Genomic DNA, 20,985 nt, shown 5'->3' on the forward strand with positions numbered 1-20,985 from the left:
AGTAGAGTCAAAAGCCAGTAGAGTCAAAAGCTGCAGTAGGGGCTGGAGAGTTGACTCAGTGGTTAAGAGCACTGGCTGTCCTTACAGAGGCCCAGGGTTCGATTTCCAACACCCACATGGCGGCTAACAACCGTTTGTAACTCCAGTTCCAGAGGATCTGATGCCCTCTTCTGACCTCCTTGGGCACTGCACAACCTAGGTGCACTCGCATGCATGCAGGCAATACACTCATACACATAAAATAAAAATAACAAATATTTTAAAATAAAATTTTAAAAAGAAGTGGACTAAGTGGTAAACCCTTAGTATCTTAAAAAAGGGGAGGGAGTCCATGTTAGAGATGGCTCAGTGGTTAAGAGCACTGGTTGTTCTTCCATAGGACCCAAGTTTGGTTCCCAGCATCCACATCAGATAGCTGACATATCACTTCTAATTCCAGTTCCTAGAGATCTGATACACTCATAGGACCTCTGTCTGTATCCACACACATGTAGCAAACACTCACAGGGATACACATAAATTCTTAAAAATCTTAGGGGCTGGAGAAAGATAGCTCAATGGTTAAGAACACTGGCTGCTCTTGCAGAGGACCCAGGTTTGAATCTCAGCACCCATACAGCAGCTAACAAACATCTATAACTCCAGGGGGATCCAACACCCTCTTCTGATGTCCTAGAGCATTGCACGACATGAGTGCACTTGCATACATGCATGCAATACATGCATACACATAAAATAAAGCAAAATAAAATAAAATCTTAAAACAAAAATAGTGGGACCATGGATCTGGAGAGATGACTCAACGGTTAAGAGCACTAGCTGCTGTTGCAGAGAAGCTGAGTTCAATTCTCAGCACCTACATGGCAGCTAACAACTGTCAGTAACTCCAGTTCCAGGGGATCTGACACCCTCTTCTGACCTATGCAGGCACTGCATGAGAAAGGGGGCACCTACCTACATGCAGGCAACATATTCATACACATAAAACTTAAAAAATAGCCTGGCGTGGTGGCACACACCTTTAATCCCAGCACCCTGGAAGCAGAGGCCTGCAGATCTCTGTGAGTTCAAGGCCAGCCTGGTCTACATAGTGAGTTCCAGGACAGCCAGGGCTACAGGGAGACCCTGTCTCAAAAAGACCAAGAAAAACAAAAAACAAAAAAAAACCTTAAAAAATAAATATTTTTAAAAAATAGTGGGACCAGGGCTGGAGAGATGGCTCAGCAGTCAGGAGCACTGGCTGTTCTTGCAGAAGACCAGGGTTCGTAACCCAGCACCCACATGGCAGCTAATGACTGTCCGTAACTCCAGTTCCAAGGGATCCGATGATCTCTTTTGTCCTCTGCGTGCACTGCAGACATGGGTGCACTTGCATGCATGCTGGCAATACACACATACACATAAAATAAAAATAAATAAATAAATGAAAAATAGTAGGACGTCTTTCTCTTCTGGTCTCAGGTGCTTCTGGAGCCACAGGTTCCCGTGCAAACATGACCAAGTCCAAGAACCACACCACACCACACACAGCCAGTCTGGAAAATGGCACATAAATGGCATCAAGGTCACAGATCAAGGTCTACATAGCCAGTTCCAAGCCAGCTGAAGCTACAGGGAGATCTTGTCTCAAAAAAACAAGTAATAATAAAAATTAAAAACGACTACTTTTAGCAGAGCTGCAAGCTTTCCAAGCTTAATGAAATTGCTAGCAGTGACAATGAAACTGTGACTTTAATATGACTATATATAATACAAAACATAATCCTTCAGAGCACTTGAATGCAAATCTCATTTCAGCTAATACTCAGCAATGTGAGGGAATAGACTTATGCTACACACGGCATCTTCTATGGGGCACCTGTGTGCTATTTCTCTTAGTTGTTATCACAACTAATACACTGAAAAATTACCACAACTCTATGAAGTAATTTCATTATTCTCCTATAGATATCAAGCCTCAAGTAACAACACAAATTAGTTGAAGGCAGAAATCAACGTCTAAATCCAGGTTCCTCTTACTCTATCATAGCATACTGCCACTCCTCAGGAGTTTGGTCCAAGAGAATATAACTGAAGAGAACTACAGCATAAGCTTAAAGGAAAATACTGCCTACACATCCCCTGGGCAAGCCTGGTCAGGGCCAAGGCTCCACAGGCAGGCAGGCAGGCAGGCAGGCAGGCAGGCAGGCAGGCAGCTTCTCACAGGCCTTGTTCCTGGAATGTGTTTGTCTTCTTCTGAACATGGGTGTGTCTGACATTGTTGACGTACATTACACACTCCAGAGTCCAGCACCCACACCAAACTGGGAGTTCCCCAAGGACTGGGATACCAGCCTCAAGTCTGCCCACAATAGACCCTAGACACAGGACAAGTAAGAAGACCTTGGAAGTGCCTGTGTCAAACACATGGTGGAGTTGGGCAAGTAATCTTTGCCTAGCATACTGGAGGACATGGTTCAACTCAAAGCACTGTGTGCACGCGCACACACATACACACACACACACACACACACACACACACACACACACACACACACACGGGGCAGGGGGGGTCCTTCTCTAAGCTTGGTTTGTTCCATTGGCTGAATTTTCATAACAAGAGGTTTGTTGGTATAAAGCAGACACTTATAGACCACATTAGAAAGGGCTCAGAGGTTGTGGTCTTCTGAGTTATAGCTTCTCCCCCACCTGCCCACCTGTGACAGAATCCAGCAGTATCTCTTTGCAGAAAGATACAAGCCTACTCTGGTTGAATATGTGCCTGCTAGGATAGGAGCTATCACTGCTGCTAAACTATGCTAAGAAGGTAGAGGCAAAATCTAGCAAGACAATGGACAGAAAATGACAATCAGAACCAGGTACAGTGGCACACACCTTTAATCCCAGCACTTGGGAGGCAGAGGCAGGCAGGTATCTGTGGCCAGCCAACAGGTTCTAGGCTAAGCCTGTCTCAAAAACAAACAAACAAACAAACAAATAACAATAAAAAAGATAATCAATACAGACCCAGAACTATCAAAAAAACATAACAAGGATTAGGGTATAGCTCAGAATCTTGTCCAGCATGCATGGGGCTGACCCCCCAGCACTGTTTAAAATAAAACAGAATCCAACCGGGCGTGGAGGCCCATGCGTGCCTTTAATCCCAGCACTCAGGAGGCAAAAGCAGGCAGATCTGAGTTCAAGGCCAGTCTGGTCTACATAGTAAGTTCCAGGTGAGTTGGGGCTACAGAGAGACCTTGTCTCAAAAAAGACCAAAAAAACAGAATTCAAACCACTACCAAACCTATTTTTCATCCTGTTCTCTAAAACCCAAAAGCAGTCATCCAAACAGCAGGAGCAGAGCACTGAGAACAGGGACATCTGAGTAGTGGCCTTGGCTCAACAGCTGGCTTCAGTCTCATCTGTGAACTGAGGCCATCAACATCTGCTCTCCAAGGCCTCCCATCCTAGAGACTGTGTATGAGGTACAAGCCAGGAAGCAAAACTAAACACAACTACCAGAAGCAGCTTTAACTTTCTGCTTCAAGGCTGAAAGAGAAGACAAAAGGTAACGCTATTATTTCTGAGACTGCCTTATTCCAGAGTGGCCTTCACACTTTCACACACCTCTGGAATAATGATAACAAGTCACTGCACTGGCTAGCCAGGTCAGGAAAAGGACTGAGGAGATAGATGGTTGAGTGGATAAGAGCACTTGCTTCAAAAGCATAAGGACAAACCTAAGCTTGAATTCCCAGCACCTGAGAAAACACATGGACACACATGCCTATATCCCCTCTGTGTGTGTGTGTGTGTGTGTGTGTGTGTGTGTATGTGTGTGTTTGTGTGTAAAGACAAGCAAATCTCAGGAACTTGCTGGACACACATGCCTATAACCCCTCTGTGTGTGTGTGTGTGTGTGTGTGTGTGTGTGTGTGCGTGTGTGTGTGTAAAGACAAGCAAATCTCAGGAACTTGCTGGTCAGACAGCCTTGCAGAAACATCAAGCTTCAGATTCAGTAGACCTTGTCTCAAGGGAATTAAGTGGACCATGATAGAGCAAGGCACCTGATTTCTTTCTCTGGTTTCTGTACCCACAAACATGACTGCATGTACCCACATACATATACTGCAGAAAGGGGGGACGGGGAGACACAGGATGAGAAATTGAGACCCATTTTAAGTTCAGGAACTTCTCAATTTTTTGAGTTATAGCCCTAGCTGAAAAATAAGTATTTTTAAGCAAAAGCCAAATGTGGTGGCACATACCTGCAATCCCAGTACTTAGGAGGCAGAGACAGGAGGACTGCCATGAGTTTGGGGCCAATCTGAACCACACATCAAACACCAGGCTAGTCAGAGCTACACAAAACATCCTGACCCCTACACCCCCTCCCCAAAAAAAGTTGTAATAATCGAATATATACATACCTTTTTCTAAGAAACTTGTACAGCATTATCTCAGTAACTCGTAGGATCCTACAGGATAGATCCTTCTAGACAGAAAAGCACCTCAGCTAAGAGAAAGGACTCTGTCCCAGTACAGACATATCCAGTAGGTGCACCCCCATCTGGACCCAAACCAACCACCTTCTCAGTATCATCTATCCCCTCCAACTCTTCTCTCTTGCCAGGCTGCTCTCCTCAATGACTTGGAACAAGTCTGGCTTCACTTTTAATAATGGTAACTACAATAGTTTAGTATATACCAAATATCTGCTAAGTACTTAATAACCTAAAGCACAGAGAACTTGTTCAGGATCACTTAGCTAAGATGTGGTAGGCCCATGATTCAAATTTGAGAACCTAAGCTCTCAAACACCACATACCATGCTGAATTTAACTCTCAGCAATCCTAATGAAGGACTCTCCCTCTCCTCTCCTTTCCTCCTTCCCTCTCTCTCTCCTTCTCCTCCCCCTCCCTCCTTCTCTCCTTTTGAGGGGAGGTGGTGGTTACATTTATGCTCCAAGCAGACTAGGACTAGGAAACACACAAAGGCAAATAGGGAGGAGCCTGACACTTACTGAGTTGCAACTAAAACCTAAAAGACTAGGAAGCAGCTCTGCCTGTCATTAAACCCATCAACATACCTTTCTTAACATCTCTTCCAGAAGCTGGCTGGAGAACCCGGTGCTGCCAAGGCTTGTTCCATGAGGACAGAGGGCACTCTTACACTATACAGCCAACAAAGGATAAAACCAGGCCAGTTCCCTGACACTTCTGGGAAGCAACCTCAGGGTTGACCTAACTAAAATTCAAGGAGGGGACAGTAAGAAGCAAGCTGCCTGCTAAGGAAACTGGTAAGGTTTCTGGGGCTCCACAGCATAGTTATCAGAGCCACAGCTATTCCAGGATGAAAAAGATTCAGCTTCACTGGTCTATACCCTGAAGCAGGCCAAGGATAGCTAGAAAAAATGTCTGCAGTCTGACAAGGATCATCTTTCTCTTCAACTACTAAAACTCTACTCAGTTCTTCAAGGGCTGAGCCACGTGCCACCTATTCTTCAAAGTATGTGAGGAGTCCCTGTCCTTTGGTATCTTCTACCATTGAGTTGGCACATTATCAGGCACACAGCTGACAAGCAGAATTTCTGAGTTCCAAGTGCACACTTTTTTTCTAACTTACTACCAGGGCCCACAGGAGGTATGCCTTAAACCGAGTCTCAAAGGATAAGAAGTCACTCTGGGGGAGAGATATCAAGCTGGAGTGTATAGCTCACTGGTAGAAGGCTTGCTCAGCATGTTAAGGTCCTGGGTTGGATTCTTTGTATCACCAAAGGGGGCATAGGGGTGAAGCAGACAACAAAGACCCAGAGCACTAGAGAGATGGCTCAGAGAGTAAAAAGCTTGCTGTGAAAGCCTGACCCCAAGGTATCCTCTGATCGCCACATGAATGCTGTATTACATGTGCACCCACACTTACACAAACAGGCACGGTGGTGCTCGCCTTTAATCCTAGCACCCAAGAGGGAGAGGCAGGTGGGTCAGATCAAGGCCAGCCTGGTCTACATAGTCCCAAGACAGCTGGGGCCACAGGGAGACCCTGTCTCAAAAACAAAACAAAAATAAACAAAATTCTTAGAAATCCAGGATGAGCATAGCATTCTATGTTTAGGGGATTCCGTGGGCAAGTGGGGAACAGATAAACTGGAAATAAGATCTTGAAGGAACACGCTAAGGAATGTGGGCTTGTTAAGCTATAGTCTCAGCCTCACCCCTGCCTTCCTTCCTTTAGTCCCAATCTGTGCCTACACCTGGGCAAGCACATGCCTTTCAAGTTCCACAAATCACATACTACTGATTCATACACCCTACTGATCCAAAGTCAGGCAGGAATTGTATAGAACATTGGAAAGGCTGACTGAATCCCAGAAACATGCAAGTGGCCCATCGAAGATGGGCAGAACAGATGGAGAGAGGAGAAATAAATAGCATAGTTCAGCAGACTCTGGCAGGTGGGGGCTAGGGATGTATCTCAGTTGGCAGAGTGCTTACTTACTTAGCATGCATGAAGCCCTGGGTTTGATCTCCAACACTGAATAACCTAGGCTTGATGGTACACACCTGTAATCCCAACACTCAAGTGAGGGCAGGAAGATCACCCTCATCTAAAGGTCACCCTCAAGGTCACCCTCATCTAAAAGTTAGTTTGCAGCTAGCCTGGCTAGGAAGCCGGGCGTGGTGGCGCATGCCTTTAGTCCCAGCACTCAGGAGGCAGAGGCAGGCAGATCTCTGTGAGTTCAAGGCCAGCCTGGTCTACATAATGAGTTCCAGGACAGCTGGGGCTACAGGGAGACCCTGCCTCAAAAAGACAAAACAAAACAACAAAAAAAAAAAAGCAAGGGAGAGGGGTCCTGGCAATCTCAGCAATCAGTAGGCTGAGGCAGTACTGTTTGTTGTGATTTCAAGGCCACCCTGGAAATACAGCAAAACTGTTCAAATAACCAACAGCAACAAAAAAAGGGCTAGGCATGTAGTTCAGTGGTAGAACGCTCTCCAACCATACACAAGACCTTAGGTATCCAGGAAAACACATGCACAGAGTATTATCAAGGATGACTGAAAGAGTCCAATTTCCTGGACCTTAAGTACTGACACACACAAAACAAAACAACAAAAAAAAAAAAGCAAGGGAGAGGGGTCCTGGCAATCTCAGCAATCAGTAGGCTGAGGCAGTACTGTTTGTTGTGATTTCAAGGCCACCCTGGAAATACAGCAAAACTGTTCAAATAACCAACAGCAACAAAAAAAGGGCTAGGCATGTAGTTCAGTGGTAGAACGCTCTCCAACCATACACAAGACCTTAGGTATCCAGGAAAACACATGCACAGAGTATTATCAAGGATGACTGAAAGAGTCCAATTTCCTGGACCTTAGAAGTTTTAAAAATATTTTATTTATTTTATTTTATGCGTATGAGTGTTTTGCCTACATGTGTATAAGTACACCTGTGTCCTGTAATGTCCACGGAAGTCAGAAGAGTACATCAGATCCCCTAGAACTGGAGTTATGGATGGTTGTTAGCCACCATATGGGTGCTGGGAATTGAACCCGGGTCCCCTGCCAAGAGCAGTCAGTGCTCTTAACCACTGAGCCATCTCTCCAGCCCAACCTTTGAATTATTTTTTTTTTAAAAGCACATAAATGTGGCACTGAAGAGATGGTTCAACAGTTAATAGCAGTTAAGAGCATGTACTGCTCTTGCAGAGGACTGAGTTCAGTTTCCAGCACCCACAGGGTGTCTCACAGCTGTCTGTAACTCCAATTCTAGTGGATCTGATGCCCTTTCTTGACCTCTGGGCTCCTGCAGGCTTGTGGTGCACTACATACACTCAGACACACACACATACATATTTTTTTTAAAGCAAATATGATAGAGATGTAGCTCAGTGTAGTATGCTTACCTAAGCCAGGATTCAATCCCCACCCCCAAAAAAAAGACTGATGAGCTGGTTCCCCAGGTAAAATGTACATGCCTACCAAACTAAGTTTGATCCTGAAAGGGGAACCAACTCCTGAAAAGTTGTCCTCTGACTTCCACATGTGTGCATCCACTCTAACACAAACATATCATACACCACACACACACAAAAAAAAACAAATTCTTTTTTCAATTCAAAAACTCCAAAATCTGGAACTAGAGAAATGGCTCAGTGGTTGTGAGCACTGGCTGCTCTTGTGGAGGACCCAGATTCAATTTCCAGTACCTACATGGCAGCTAGCAGCCATCTATAACTCCAGTTCCAGGGGATCCAGCACCCTCCTCTGACTTCTTCGGGCACTGCACAACATGGGTGCATTTACATACATGCAGGAATTACAATCATATACATAAAATAAAAAGAATAAAGTTTTCTAAACTCCAAAATGCATTCCCAAAATGGATTCCAGTCATTTATAATGGCTTATCACATGTAACATCATATATAAAATCTCCTTTCTTCTTTTTTAGTTTAATTTTGTTTTGTTCTTTTGAGACAAGATCTACTGTGGCTCCAGTTGGCCTAGAACTCACTATGTAGACCAGGCTGACCTCAATCTCACAGATATCCACCTGCCTCTGCCTCCTGAATCTTGGAACTAAAGGCAATTGCCACCATACCCAGCTTCCTTTTTTTGAGTTGGTCTCACACTATATTTCCCAAACTGGCTGGAACTCCCAAGTTCACAGTGATATTGCTGCCATAAGCCCCTTACTAGCTGAGACTACAGGCACACACCATCACACCCAGCTCTCCCCTCACCTTCTATCACAACAGACTTTGTCAGTGCTCTATAGTGTTAATTATCAACTTGGGAGCATATAAACCCATACTCAAGAGCAAACTAGTTCACTGCTTAGTACAATGAATTCCAGGGAATGTGAACCGTTATTTAGCAACTCCTACTCACATGTGCTTACAGACTGAGAAAGTACACCAAAATGGGGGTTTGAAGTGAACATTATTTCAACAGCGCACAAAGGATGCTACAAATCTCAGTTCCTAATCACAACAGTTATACCATAATAACTGATAAAAACGCTACCTTCCTTCCTGTAAATCCACAAGTTTACATCTGAGAAACAGTCCTCTGGGAAGTTTCTCAACAGGAGGGCCTCTAGGGGAGCTGTGTACAGTATGAGGCTGCAAATAAATCAATTCTGTAGGTTTTGCTTTTGGTTTTGTAGCTATTTCTCTATCCTGCGTGACAGAAGCAACCTTTACAATCTTGGTGTTGCCTTCAATGGTGAATTAGATGCTTGCAAATTAAAATGCATTTAATTGGCTTTGTTAACATTATTAATTCCTAAAAGATGCCCCCCACCCCACCCTCGGGCTCCTGTTGTTAATATTCTGCTGATGATTTTGAAATTAAAAACTTTCTCAGATTTACTTTTCCTAAAATAACATCTCAGCCATATGTGTGTGTCTGTGTATCACTGTATCTTTTATTATTTTTTTATTTTATACTATCTACTGACAGTCCATCATTATGAAGGAATATTTGAGAGTGCCAGGCATGGTGGCACAAGCCTTTAATCCCAGCACTCTGGAGGCAAAGGCAGGCAGATCTATGTGAGCCTGAGGCCAGCCTGGTCTACATAGTGAGTTCCAGGCCAGCTGGGGCTACAAGGAGACCTTGTCTCAAAAAAGGAAGGAGGGGAAGGAGGTATTTGAGCCGCGCTTGGTGGTACACACCTGTAGTCCCAGCACTTGGCAGGCAGAGGCAGGCAGATCTGTGAGTTCAAGGCCAGCTGGGGCTACAGCTACAGGAAGATCAAAAAAAAAAAAAAAAAACCAAACAAACAAAAAAACACAAAGTACTGGAAGAATGTTGATCAACTAGCAAACAATAGCATTTCTTTTCCTTTTTCTCCCCCAGTATCTCCTGCTGGCCTGGAACTCCGCATGTGCCAAGGCAAGCCTTGAAATCATAGAGATCCACATGCCTAGGCCTCTGCCTCCCAAGTTCTGGGACTACAGGCATGTACCACCACACCCATCTAATTTCTTTTCTTGGATTTTTCGAGACAGGGTCTCCCTGTAGTCCCAACTGTCCTGGAACTCATTATGCAGACCAGGCTGGCCTTGAACTCAAGATCCATCCGCCTCTGCCTCCCAAGTACTGGGATTAAAGGCATGCGCCACCATGGCCGTCTTTTCTTTTTTTTTAATCTAAGGCAGGGTCTCACTACATATCTGAGGCTGGCCTTGAACTCCAAATCCTTCTGCCTCAATCTCCCAAGTGCTAGGATTACAAGTGTGCACCACTACAGTTGGCTTCTAATTTTTGCTTTTTCAACTAAGTTTAAATAGACTCAAAGAGCCAATGATCAGCAACATACATACAGAGTTTCCCTAATGAACTGAAAAATCTTCCATCTACAGCTTAAGAAAATGGACAGACTCCTCCATATAGCCTTGAAGAAATGGAGGCAATCTGACTCAGAGCCAGGGGGATTTAGTGCCTCATCTCTCCCTACCATTGTCTTCTAGTCCACCTTAGTAGCCCCCACTCCACCCCATACACACATACCTGCCTCTGCCTCCCAAGTACTGGGATTAAAGGTCTGTGCCACCATACCTGGCAGTTTAGACTCTCTTTATCTAAATCTCACAACTGCTTCATTTATAAAAATAAAGATGAAAATACACTAATTTTGAATGTTGAAAACAAAACCAAAAAAAGAAGCAAATAAGCTTGTATTTAATAAGTACTCATTACCTTTTTTTCCTGAGCTCAAACTTTTGGAAACAATTTAAAAACCATAATTCCCCTCCTAGATGTCTGTGAGCCTGGGGATTCAAACTGGGCCAATGGGCTAGACCAGGGGGATACCAAGATGAATTAGGCCAGCTGGTCATGGTGGTGCACTCCTATAATCCTAGCAGTCAGGAAGCTGAGGCAGAAAAATCACTTTGGATTTTAAGCCAGCCTGGGTTAAATAGTAAGTTCTAGGACAGCCTGAGCTACAGGGTGAGACCTTAGCTTTAAAAAAAAAAAGGCCAAAATAAACAAAGAAAAAGATAAATTACATCAAAATCCCTGCCCTTCAGAAACTCAAAACCCAGTGTATGACAGAAATCTATAACTTAAATATGACCATGCTCAAAGAAAAATGTAAAGTGATGTGTTCACACAGAGGAGGTAACAAGTCTTCTGTGTGGAATGAGGGCTCACAGTGTAGGTGGTATAGACAGCTGACCCTGACACCCCTGAAACTGACACCCCAGAAAAGGAGGAGAATTGAGATGATAACCTTTCTCAGGTTAGGCAAACAGCATGTGCAAAGGGAGACCAAAGACTGAGGACTATCAGGAAGCTTTGTTTCGGAGTCAGACACCTTGGTTAAATCACATCTTACCCTTTTGTGGGGTAGCCTGGGGCAGCCAAAGAAATTCTGTATTCCCTTTTCTCATCTACAGAATGTGAATAATAATGTCTAATTCAAAGGAAAGATTAAACATGAATATGAAGCATATAATAAAAACTGAGAAGATGGTAGTTGTTGCAAAAATTAGGTGTTCCGAGCATCCAGAAACCCAAAGATGGAATGAGACTTAAGAGACTTCTTTCAGCCTGTCTAAGAAAGGCCAAGTTAAGGACTGGGGCCAGTGACATGGCTCAGTGGGTAAAGGCTCTTGCAGCCACGTGTCACAACCTGAGCTCAATCCATGGGACCATATGAGAGGAGAGAACTGAACTCATACAAGTTGTCCTCTGACCTTCCACATGAGTGCTGTGGCACAAAACATGCACAAGCATATAAACAAGTAAATCTAATAATAAAAAAATTTAAAGAATTTGGATTAATTGCTGAGGACAAGACCATAGAGGATTTTCATCAGAGGGAAACTTAAATACTTGCTTTAGAAAAAGACCTTCATGAAGCTAGGTGTGGTGATGCACGCCTTTAATCCCAGAACTAGGGACAGAGGCAGGCCGATCTCTGAGTTCGAGGCCAGCCTGGTCTACATAGCAAATCCCAGGCCAGCTGGGGCTTACAGGGAGACCCTGTCTCAAAAAGACACACACACACACACACACACACGCAAAAAAAAGAGCTTCATGAAGCATAAGGACTCATGAAAGAGGACAGATTAATTCAAGTAATTTCAGTAAGACTGGGAAACAAGGCATGCACTCACAAAATCTTCCTAAACAGAAACCCACAAGACTTTGGGGAATTTGAGCATGGAAATAACTGATTAACATTCCTTTTATCTAGGTAAATGGTGGTGTCACTGGCAGAAAAAAATGAGGCGAGGTCTGGAATCTGATGATTGTTTTGTGCCCACTTCCACTCCGGTTTTTGTTCAACGTCCCCGCTAGCCTTTAGTGAACTAATGGTGTCCATTTGTTTCAAGTGACTCCAAATTCAATGTCTCCATCAACCAACTACAGCTCTACCGAAGACGAAATTCAGCTCCTTATCTGTCCTGAGGAGCTAGCTCCAATAGCCTTTTGTATTTCCGGGCTGGCTGTAGCTCCGCGGCACTACCCGGCAGCATTTACAAACGCCAGCGGAGTAGTCTCCGAAGGTCGACAAACCCATCAAGAACTAAGTCAACTTAGCACCTGTGTGCCTCGCCAACGGAGCCAATTAGCGAGAAGACACTCCGCCACATTCAAGATCCAAAGTACCAGTGCCAAGTTATTTTTATAAACTTTGGCCCGTTTTTATTCGAACGACAGGAGCCAACCCCCACCCCCAGCCCAAAACTGTCACTTTGCTTCATCGGGGATAGGAGATCGGGATGACTAAGAGGTGGATAGGAAGGAGAACCGAGCTACGATGGGGGACTACCCCACGCCTTCCTGCAGTTGGAACTTGTCCGCTGTGTGACTATGCAGTCACAAGCCGACAGTTTGCGAGAACCCAACAGTTTCAAAGACGAACGAACTAACTGACCTAACTTTGGCCACCTGCCCTCCTTCCTTCCCCCTCTCGGACCTCGCTGCCTCCCGGTCCCCAAGCCGCGGGCCGGCGGAGGACTGAGGGTCGGGCGACCGCGGCCCAGGACGGGGCGGCTCCGCGGCGCGGACTCCTAGCCGGGTGTCCGGCCTTCTTTCCTGAGGGCGCCTGGCCTTGGGCCTCAACAGCTTCCTCGCCCCGGACCGCAACCGCTGCGACGGAGGGCCAGGTTGGGCTCCGGGAGGAAGGCGGCGAGAACGGCCCAGAGGGATCCGAGGGGTCGGAGGCTGCTCCCGGCGCGGCCTGGCGCTCCCGCCCAGGCTGCGGCCTAGGCGGCCCCGTTAGGTCTCGTCCGCACGCGGCACGGCAGCACTGCGGGACGACGCAACGAGGGAGGGTGGGTGGCGACGCCCCATGGGCCCCCGGGCCGCTGTGAGGGCCCCGGACCCGGGACGCCGCCCCCCGCCTGGCCAGCGCCAGAGAATGGCTTTTACCTTCATCAGCCTCCTGCTGGCCGCCATCTTGGATCTGGTGCTGCTGCTTTCCCAAAATGCATCGCGGTAGGCCGGCGGCCAGAACCCCCGCACTTCCTGGAGCGGGAGAAGCGGGGGAGGGGCGGGCGGGGACGAGCGAGGGGATAGAAAAATGCCTACTGTGTGCGGAGTCCCAGTGCTGAGAGGCGTGGGTGAACACAGGAGCCCGACAGAGTGAAAGACCCCAGAGGAGCATCCAATCCTACGGCTTTACAGTGCCTGGCACATAGTAGGTGCACTATAAATAATTGACTGATCAAGATTATTTCAGGCACTGCTGTGGAGAAATCAAAACTAGGAGATTAGAAAGTGACTGTGGGGTTGAAGAGATGACCCGGTAACATGCCTGCTGTGAAAACCAGAGGCCCAGAGTTTGGAACCCCAGAACCCACACAAAAAGCAAGCGTTGGTGCCTGCACCTGTAAACCCAGCACTAGGGAGGCAGGTACAGGCAGACCCCTGGAATTCATTGGTCAGCCAGCCAGTCTAGCCAAATTGATGAGCTTCCGATTCATTGAGAGACCCTCTCTCAAAACAGAAGAAAGTTGCCCAACCCCCACACCTTTAATCTCAGCATTCCGGTGGCAGAGGCAGGTGGATCTCTGAGTTCAAGGCCAGCCGGGTCTACATAGAGAGTTCCAGGCCTGCTGGGGCTACAGGGAGACCCTGTCTCAAAAAGACCAAGGAGGAGGAGGAGGGGGAGAGGGAGGGGGAGGAGGAGCGCCCAAAGAATAGGAGTAGTTTTTCAGAAGGAGTAAGTATGAAGGCTAGGGTGAAGTTGAAAGACATGGACTATACAATCTTTGTTAATAAAAACAAAATGTGAAATAGAGGGGAGGAGGGGGGGGAGGACGAGGACGAGGACGAGGAAACCTGTCATGGCCTGGTGACATAGGCATTTAATCCCAGCACTTGGGAGGCAGAGGCAGGTGGATCTCTGCAAGTTTGAGACCAGCTGGTCTACATAGTGAGTCTAGCCAGGAGGAGAAGGAGAAAAATAAAAATTATTTTAAAGCCAGCGTGGTGGCCCACGCCTTTAATCCCAGCACTCGGGAGGCAGAGGCAGGCAGATCTCTATGAGTTAAAGGCCAGCCTGGTCTACATAGTGAGTTCCAGGACAGCTGGGGCTACAGGGAGACCCTGTCTCAAAAAGACCAATAAATAAATAATAAATTTTAAAAATTAAATAAATAAATAAATAAATAATAAATAATTTTTTAAAAAGCTTCTGGGTGTGGTAGCTCACACCTTTAGTCTCAGCACTTGCAAGGCAGAGGCAGGAGGATCACTGAGTTCAAGGCTCGCCTGCTCTACATAGCAAGTTCCAGTTCAGCTGGATCTATAGGAAGATCCTGTCTCAAAAAGACCAAAAAAAAAAAAAAAAAAAAGCTGCTGGGAGTAGTGTCATACATTTATAATATCATAATTCTAGCACTCTAGAGGATGAGGTAGAAGAACCCAGTTAGTTCAGGAGGAAGAAACTGTTAAATGGCAGCTCCCCACTTTTGGTGAGTTGCAGAATTGAGGCAAGGTCTCAGGTAGATCTTCTTGCTTCTTCTGTAAAGTTCTGGGAGTACCTTTGAGTCATCCATCCTCCATCCTCCTATATGTAACCTCAATAAACTCATTGGATGGAATTTTTTTTTTTTTTTTGGTCTATCAGTACCCTATCTGAGGTAGAATACGCCAACCAAGAGAAGTCACATGACACCAGTCAGTGAGACTTGTAAACCAGGTCACCAAGGATCTTAGACCCCTTGGCTCAAGAGGACTGAGGCTCTGTGAACACAGGACTGGCAATGTAAAACGACCTGAGTTGTGAAAGGAATACATTACTATCTCTCAGCATTCCCACAGTGTTGGGGCAAAGTGTGTGTGTGTGTGTGTGTGTGTGTGTGTGTGTGTGTGTGTTCTTTCAGGAGGGCTTTTAACCCAGAAGTTTTCTAATTTGTTTCAAACAATATAACATTTTTTTTTTTTGGTCTTTTTGAGACGGAGTTTCCCTGTAGCACCAGGTGAACTGGAACTCACTATGTAGACCAGGCTGGCCTTGAACTCACAGGGATCCACCTGCCTCTGCCTCCTTAGTGCTGGGATTAAAGGCATGCGCCACCACGCCCAGCATCCAAGAACATTTTTTATGTGTATGAGTGTTTTGTCTGCATGAATGTGTCATGTGCATGTAATACCCATGGAGGCCTGCAGAGGGTGTCAGTTCCCCCTGGAACTGGAGATGGACAGTTTTTAGCTACTATGTGGGTTCTGGGAACCAAACCCCGGTCCTCTGCAAGAGCAGCCAGGGCTTTTAACTGCTGAGCCATCTCTCCAGCTCCAAAGAACAAATTTAATAAATAACAAAAATGAGTTCCCTCTTGTCTACCTCTTCCTCTTCTAATTTTCATGCCTCCTTCTCTTCTTCCTCCCCTTCTCCCACTTCTTCAAAATAGGGTCTCACTATGTAGCCTAGGATGGCCTTGGATTCTCAATCCTCCTGCCTCTACATCCTGAGTATAGGGTTCTAGGCATCCATCACCACACCTGGTCTAGCCTAAGTCTTAAACCAATGCCCTCCTTGGAACCTCATGAGGATCTGCACACTGAGGCACGTTGGTCATTCTCTTCCCTTCATTTCCCAACATAGTTCCTATAGACCTGTAGTATTTCCAAGGAACTCTGAAGCCCTAAGGAACCGAGTTCAAAAGCTAGCCATGTGGGCTGGGAATGATGGCACATGCCTTTTACTGTGTAGTAGTTTCCACATCTTAGAGGGAAGCTGAGTAAATAATAGACTGTTCTAGGAAGTAAACAACTTAATAGATAGAGGAAGTCCCTGAAACTGACAAGATTCACTAGGCCTCTCCCTCCCCAAGCATATATAAGCCCCAAGGACTGAGGAGAGACACTCAGACTAGCAGAGCCACCTGGAAGAAGCAGAGGCCAGCCAAGCTGCCTGGCAGAAGCTCAGACCAACTGAGCTACCAAGCAATATCCAAAATAAAAATAATAAATAAAATATTTTGGCACTGTCCATTTTGGCCGGCTGGCACCGGCAATATTTATTTAAAAAAACTTATTGGTTCAAGCCTGGGCATGGTGGCACACACCTTTAATCCCAGCACCCAGGAGGCAGAGACAGAGTCAGGAGGATCTCTGAGATCAAAGCCAGCCTGGTCTACATAATGAGTTCCAGACCAGCTGAGGCTGCAGGGAGAACCTGTCTCAAAAAAAAATAAAAAATAAAAAAAATAAAAAAATAAGCCGGACATGGTGGTGCACACCTTTAGTCCCAGCACTTGGGAGTCAGAGGCAGGCAGAACTCTGTGAGTTCAAGGCCAGCCTGGTCTACATAGTGATTTCTAAGCCAGCTTGGGGCTACAGGGAGACCCTGTCTCAAAAAGACCAAAACAAAAAAACAAAATAAAACCATACCTCATTGGTTCACCAAGTTGGCCTTTTATGATATCCTTACTATCTGAGGTGAGTAAATGTTTGTTCCTTTCCCCAGAAATAGTGTCACATCCCACTTTAATCCCAGCATTGAGAAGCAGAGGCAAGTAGATGATTCTGAGTTCAAGGTCCACATGGTCTACATGGTTCCAGGCCAGCCAGGGCTACATAATGAGACCTCAAAGTAAAACCAACCCCCCCCCAAAAAAAAAAAACCACCAATAAAATCTATCTCTTTTTCTTACATTTTATAGGTAAGAAAGGAAAATGAGACTTAGAAAAGGCAGTCACTTGGATTAATCCTACCTTCAAATCTGTAACTATTATAGACTTTGGGCACAGTGATGTGCTAGGCCCCACAGAGGAACAGAGTAAAGACAGAGACATGGCCCCTGTTCTACCCAAGCTCAGAGTCAATATACAATCACTATGTAGTGTGAGTTAAGAATGGCAACTGGAGAAGCTCTGCTTTGTCAAGCTTCCCACCACCTTCTGGAATACTTATGACGCAGAGGGATTCTGGCATGACTAGCAGCCAGATGGTGAGTGTGGAGACTCCAGTGATCCACAGCTCCCCTCCTAGATCCTCTCCCTGGTGGTAGGCTGTCCTCCAGACATGACAGCTATAGGCCTCACTTAAGGCTTGTAGCAAGTTATACAAGCTCTGGAGCTCCACCACCACTAGCACCACCATGATAAACCATGTTAATTTAGCCATAGTAGTCCAGATGCCCTGGAGAGCCACCTACCCCCATCAGATCCGCCTCTGTAAAAGTGCCGTGGTAAGGGTTGCATGAAGACCACCCTTCTTGTGGCTGCCACACTAAGGGACCCCTGAACAATTCAAGGCTATGGCCATCATCCTAGTTTCTCACTTGCCATCCCATCCAACATCTGCCTCGACTCTGAAAATAAATATCTTGAGCCATAATTCTAGAGCTCTTGTTTCCCAAAGGCATTTCCTATGGGCTTAGGGGAATCTGTTTTTTAAAAAGGTATAGCAGAAAGCTGCTAGTCAACAGACTGGGTGCTGAGTATATACAGTAGTGGTAAGAAGTCCCAGGTACTGCCAGGTGTGGTGGCACAGACCTTTAATCCCAGCACTTAGGAGGCAGAGGCAGGCGGATCTCTGTGAGTTCAAGGCCAGCCTGGTCTACATAGTGAGTTCCAGGACAGCTGGGGCTACAGGGAGACCCTGTCTCAAAAAGACAAAAAAAAAAAAAATCTTATTTCTTATTTGCAATGCCCATGGAGATCAGAAGAGGGCATCAAATCCCCTGGAACTGGAGGTATGGATAGTTGTTAGCTGCCATGTGGGTACTGGGAACTGAACCTGGGTCCTCTGCAAGAGCAGCCACTGCTCTTAACAGCTGAGCCATCTCTCCAACCCCAGATGTGATTCTTTTTTAAAAAAATTTATTTTATTTTATTTTATGTGTATGCATGTATTGCCTGCATGTAGGTAAGTGCACCCATGTCGTGTGATGCCTGAAGAGGCCAGAAGAGGCTGTCAGATCCCCTGGAAGTAGAGTTATGGACAGTTGTTTAGCTGCCATGTGGGTGTTCAGATTCGAACCTGGGTCTTCTGCAAGAACAGTCAGTGTTCATAACTGCTGAGCTATCTCTCTAGCCCCAAGATGTGTTTATCTTTTAATAAAGTTTGTTTGCTTCTTGCCCTCTGCTGGCCTGAGATTTTTTTTCCTGCCTTTTAATTCTTTAATTGGCTGAGAAAATGAACCAAACCTTACCCCTAGACTGACAGTGTGCCAACCTCGACAGTTTTTGTTGCTGTTATTGCTTGGGGTGGGGAAGTCCCCTGTTCATGATCTCACAAACAACCTGGCTGAAGTCTAACCTTCATTCCTGGCCCAGCTTGAAGCCTCACCCAACACCTCAATGGGCAGTGCAGACCCTAAAGGTTTAGGCCTTCTGCCAGCTGGTATTTGAGTGTTGAAACCAGGTAAGCCAGGAAGCCAAGCTGGTTAGCACCCTCTATGCTCTTCCTGTCTACATGGCCCTGGTTCTCTATTACACCTCGAGTGAGAGGGACATTCCAGTTTTACTTCCTCTAAGCCCACTCTGGGAAGAGACCCGAAGGTTTATCAGACACATCCATTCTCCAAAAGGCGGAGCAGCAAGTGGGGTGATTAGGGCACCACAGGAGCTGTACTGTTTTGGGAAATCCAGGCCTAGTCTGGAACATCAAGGAAGGCTTCCTGGAGAAAGAAACTACCAAACTGAGGCTGAAGGATAAGATAAAGTACATAGCACGTAAGAGGACAAAAATAACTTTTGATGAGCTGGAGAGATGGCTTAGTGGTTAAGAGCACTGACTGTTCTCGGAGAAGACTGGGTTCGAATCCCAGCACCCACATGGCAGCTAGCAACTGTCCGTAACTCCAGTTCCAGGGGATCCAACAGCCTCTCTGTCTTCCTTGGGCATTGCACAACACAGGTGCACTTACCTACATGCAGGCAATATATACATACACATAAAAATAAATAAAATTTTAAAAACTAGGATTTGAGCTAGTTGAGGTGGTTCAAACCTATAATTCCAGTTACTTGGCAGACTAAGGTAGGAGCTTTACAAGTTCAAAGCCAGCCTTGGGCAATTTAGCTAGACCCTGGCTCAAAATAAAAATTAGAAAGGGCGATGCTGGGCGTGGTAGCACACACTTTTAATCCTAACACGGGAGGAAGAGGCAAGTGGATCTCTGTGAGTTCAAGGCCAGCCTGATCTACATAGTGAGTTCCAGGACAGCTGGGGCTACAGGGAGACCCTGTCTCAAAAAGACCGAAAAAAAAAAAAACATTTAGAAAGGGCAGGTGGGCATGGTGGCACATGCCTTTAACCCTAGCACTCAGGAGGCAAAGTCAGGAAGATTCCCCTGATTTCAAGGCCAGTGTAGTCCACAGAATGAATCCTTGTCAAAAAAAAAAAAAAAAAAAAAAGTTTTTTTTTAAAGACTGGGGACTGAGGACATAGCTCAATGGTAAAGTGCTTGCTTAGCATCCATAAGGTCCTGGGGCTCAATCACTAGTACTACACACACACACACACACACACACACACACACACACGGAAGCTGGGGATATAGCTTAGTTATAGAGCATTTGCCTAGCATGTTTGAGGTTCTGGGTGCAGTCTTGTTGATTCAGAAAGGCTCAGTGGCCAACTCCTATAATCCCAGCACTTGGGAGAGAGAGAGAGAGAGAGAGAGAGAGAGAGAGAGAGAGAGAGAAATATCGGGAATTCAAGGCCAGCCTCAGCTTCGTGGTAAGTTTGAGACCAGCTTGGGTTATGTGGGACCTTGTCTCCAAAAGAAAACAAACAAACAATGCATTCAAGAAGCAGAGGCATATCTCTGTGAGTTCAAGCCCTGCTTGGTCTACATAGTGAATTTTAGGCTATAATGAGATCCTCAAAAAACCAAAACCAAAACCAAAAATGAAACAAACAAAATAACAATAAGCAAACAGAACATCTCTATTTACCCCAAATTGGACACAGGCTCAGAAAAGACTTGAGAATAACTTGAGCTTCCAGTACTGCACTAATTAATCTAAAAATTCAGTGCAAACAGGAAGTGAGGCTGAGACAGAATTACAAATGATCTGGCTGAAAGATTATAGAGATGACTCAGAGGTTGAGTGCTGCTCAATCATGAGAACTGAGGTTCAGATCCCACAACAGCAACTAACAACTACCTGTAACTCCAGCTCCAAGGGGGATCTGATGGCCTCTTCTGTCCTCTACAGAAAGAGAGAGAGAGAGAGAGAGAGAGAGATCTTAATTTTGCAAATTTGAATTCCCACTTAGTTACTTCCAAGTTGTGTGACTGTGGAAAGTTCCTATCCCTCTTAGCATTCTTAATGCATGAAGGTTAAGATGACTCAAGAAGCCAGGAGTGGTAGTGCACACCTGTAATTCTGGCCCTTGGGAGGCAGAAGCAGGAGGATTATAAATTCAAGGCCAGCTTCAGCTACACAGTAAGTTTAAGAACAGCCTGAACTGCCTAAGACACTGTCTCATTCCCTACAGCCATCTGCCTACCCCCTAGTCTCCACCTCCCCCCCACCTCGGACAAACAGGCTGGGGATACAATTCAGTGATAGGCATGG

General features: G+C 45.7%; 1 protein-coding gene across 1 annotated transcript in view; it reads right to left on the reverse strand.

The window, feature by feature from the left end:
• Ube2l3 (ubiquitin conjugating enzyme E2 L3) overlaps positions 1-13,465 on the reverse strand; it is a 61,433-nt gene extending 47,968 nt beyond the window's left edge. The window contains exon 1 of the mRNA XM_008842230.2: positions 13,375-13,465. Within this exon, the coding sequence (XP_008840452.1) occupies positions 13,375-13,401 (27 nt within the window). The 5' untranslated portion in view covers positions 13,402-13,465. The remainder of the gene's footprint in view (positions 1-13,374) is intronic.
• Between the last annotated feature and the right edge of the window lie 7,520 nt (positions 13,466-20,985).

This window comes from Nannospalax galili, unplaced genomic scaffold (genome assembly GCF_000622305.1).
Source record: "Nannospalax galili isolate Female #2095 unplaced genomic scaffold, S.galili_v1.0 scaffold321, whole genome shotgun sequence".
NCBI classification, from domain to species: Eukaryota; Metazoa; Chordata; class Mammalia; order Rodentia; family Spalacidae; genus Nannospalax; species Nannospalax galili.